This window comes from Miscanthus floridulus, chromosome 13 (assembly GCF_019320115.1).
Source record: "Miscanthus floridulus cultivar M001 chromosome 13, ASM1932011v1, whole genome shotgun sequence".
Lineage (NCBI taxonomy): Eukaryota > Viridiplantae > Streptophyta > Magnoliopsida > Poales > Poaceae > Miscanthus > Miscanthus floridulus.
This window is the reverse complement of record NC_089592.1, coordinates 29,988,868-29,992,240: the sequence shown is the minus strand read 5'-3', so window position 1 is coordinate 29,992,240 and position 3,373 is coordinate 29,988,868. Positions and strand designations below refer to the sequence as shown.

At 49.7% G+C, this 3,373-nt stretch overlaps 1 protein-coding gene across 1 annotated transcript; it reads left to right on the top strand.

The window, feature by feature from the left end:
- The first annotated feature begins 1,082 nt into the window (after positions 1-1,082).
- Positions 1,083-1,562, top strand: LOC136499667 (PLAT domain-containing protein 3-like). The gene has a single exon (XM_066495238.1). It carries the CDS (start codon positions 1,083-1,085, stop codon positions 1,560-1,562), a length of 480 nt encoding a protein of 159 aa, XP_066351335.1.
- Positions 1,563-3,373: the final 1,811 nt, after the last annotated feature.

The window sequence follows — 3,373 nt, the reverse complement described above, 5'->3', positions numbered from 1 at the left end:
GCGGTGGTGAGGTTCAAACCTGGCAGAGCTTCGCCTGGTGTAGTGGCGTCGGCGTGGTTGGAGAAGAAACTGTGGGTCTCTTCTTAAAGGCCCCGACACGCTTAGACGACATCATAATTTTGGACACAGGATTTGGAAGCTGAGTGCGCGCTCGTATGGTAGCTGCATAGTGGGGTAAGTGCCGGATTGGCAAAATTGTGGACGACGCTGCGGGATTTTAGAAACGGAGCGCGCGCTCGCGCGGCAGCTGGACTGCCAGCGCCGGATTAAAAAAATCCTGGGCGGCACCTGCTATGGCTTTAGAATGTCGACATCCTCATCTGGAAGCATGTGAGGGAGGTGGACCCATTTGTGCTGTTGGCGCTGTGACGCGGAGCATCTGAGGGAGGAATGGCTGTAGGATGTCGACATCCTTCACCGACTTGCTTGCTGTTTCCAACTAGACGATGTCACATCAACAACATTTCAACCACACAAGGTACTGTAGATGCCTGTTCGGCTGGTACTCAGCTGGCTGCTTCCGGCTGCTGGTCCCACACAAGGTACTGTAGGCCATACCAGCAACAGTTACCTGCCGTTGTTTTTTTATACCAGCCGAACTCTGGTTGTCTACACCGAAACAAAACAACGCCATCTGTAAGCAAACCCACACACACGATTCTTTATTTTAAATGAAGTTTATGTATTTATAGGGGCGACTTATGATTGAGGCGCTCCTATAAATAGTAACATCAGAGGTGGCCGGTAAGTGAGCCGTTCCTACAAATCGACTCATTTATAGGGGCGGCTCGTATCACCAGCCGCACCTACTGTACAATTTATAAAGACAGCTGCTCTCATGGATCCCAAACACGTCACTATAGGGACGACTACGTCACCAACCACCTCTGCAAAAAAATTCATCCTGTTGCTGTAAACTATTTTTTACATAGTGAGTCCACCTTCGATGATGCTCATCACCCGCCGGCCAACGGCTGCCACGAAGCTTCCCGCTATTGTCCTCATCACCCTCGCCGCTCTCACTGCTGCTGTCGCTGCTGCGACTGCGAGGGATGTCTCCACACCGGTTGTTGCTGGCGCCAATGCCCAACCACCCCTGCTGCTGCGACTCAAACACCACCACCGCTGCAGCCGCAGCGCAATGCCTTTACGGGCTCGTCGTCAAGACGGCGGCGGTGGAGGGGGCCGGCACGGACGCCCGAATCTCTCTGAAGCTGAGCAGCGCGGACGGGCGCAGCGTCTTGGAGGTCGGGGACCTGGAGTCATGGGGCTGGCTGGGCGCCGACTACGACTACTTCGAGCCAGGCGACCTCGACATCTTCGGCAGGCGCCACGAGTGCTTGGCCACCATGCCGTGCAGGATGCTGCTGGTGTCCGACGGGTCCAGCGACAAGCCCGACTGGCGCCCCAACATGGTGGAGATCATCCAGATCACCTCGGATCTGTCCGTCACGGTGCGCAAGTTCTTCCTCCACCAGTGCCTGGCCGCCGATAGACCACCCTACCAGCTCTTCGCCTACCAGGATCTCTGTGCCAACGACGCGGCAGCAGGGGCAGCATGAGAGCAAGGACAATGGACAAATATAGGCCGCGTTTAGTTCCGGTCGGATTCGGCGCCGACTGAATTCGGTAGCACTGTACATAGCATTTTGTTTTTATTTGGTAATAATTGTTCAATCGTTGACTAATTAGGCTCAAAACGTTCGTCTCGTAGAGTACAACCAAACTGTGCAATTAGTTTTTGATTTCATCAACATTTAGTACTCCATGTATGTACCGTAAGTTTGATGTGACGGAGAATCTTCTTTTTGCATAGTGCCAAAGTTTGGATTTTGGATAAACTAAACATGGCCATAATCCATCTTCTTGCACGTGCGTGTGTGTGCATGCATGGTCTATCATAATCATAATTGCGTGGCTTGGCTACCTCGCCATACTATATGGTGTGTAAGGACAAGTGATGAATTTTTCTATGCATTTTTCTCTATACACACAGAAAAATTGGTAATTAAGGTGTGAGTTTCAAAAATCCCGACAGAAATATTTGAAAACCCACAGAAAAATCGCGTGATTTTTCTGTGCGTGTCAATACACACAAAAAATTGCCATTATTCTATCGGTCTTTTCAAAACTCACAGAAAAACTATATACACGCACATAAAAACTACAATTATTCTGTCAATTTTTATATTATACATAGATTAAAATTATGTACGCACAGAAAAAATAAGTCCCACGTGTGGATTTCGCTTTGGCGCCCTGTTTTCGGCATTAGCGCCTGACTTTTGGTATTGGCGCGGTGTGGAATAGAAAAGACTGTGAAAAAAAAACACAAAACCCCCTAAATCAATCTCCAGACGCGGCCGCCCATCCCTATCCCAAACGCGCCGCCCGCACCCGCCCGAGACCACGCCCGCACTCCCGTCGCTCCTAGGTCTCGCAGCTCTAGGCCCGCTGCCCCATCTCCACATCCGGCGCTCGCAGGCTGCCGCTAGCCACCCCAGATCCATGGCCACCGCCCGCCGCCCTAGGTCCGCGCCGCCTGCCGCCCCCAGATCTGCCTCCTGCCGCACCAAGGAGCTTCGCCGCCAGTTCGATGTCGTTCTCTGCAACCAACTGCTGCTCCTCTAGGGAGCAGCCCTTAACGTGCGGCGCTCGGCCCGGCGTGCCGTCCCTCCTCTTCCAGGCGCTGCCCCTCCCCGCCCTGGTATCCGAATCTACAGCTCCGAGCGCAACCTCCTTCCGGTGGCCGAGGTGAACCCCTCTTCCAGCCGTGCAAGTCTTCGTTGAGCCCTTTGCCGGTGAAGAGCACCCACGGCACCGGGTATACCTGTCCTTCTCTAATTCTCTTCCCTCCCTTTTGTGCAAAACTAAGCTTCGAAACCCTAATTTAATCTATTTGGCTATTTATATTCACAATCAGAACAGATCTGATCTGAACTAATCCCTGAGATATTTTCTTATAGGACGAGAATATATACAGGTCAATCATTAGATATTAATTGAGAAATAGTATTGAAGATATAACATGTGTAATGGGAGTGAACCTTTGTGTTTTTTCTGGTGCTTATGCTGCTATCCTGTATCACTTAGCTAATTGTTGTTTCTAACTTCGATTCAGCAACTGCCGTCATTTACAATATGTACTTATTTGTTTTTTCTAGAGCAACTACATATGAACCTTTTCCGGTTGTTATTACGCAGAATCTATGTTCTTCACAGTGCTTCATGTACAGGTATGCATTTAACCACTTACTTTTCTTCTTTAATTGCGCACACTTGGTTTATATCTTTGCAATATTTTTTGATAAAGGAAGGATTTTATTAATTCACCGTCATTACATCGAAAAGATACAATAAGAGTGTATTCTAA

Coding starts and splice junctions, on each gene's coding strand:
- LOC136499667 (XM_066495238.1), top strand. CDS start 1,083: ATGCCCAACCACCCCTGCTGCTGCGACTCAAACACCACCACCGCTGCA.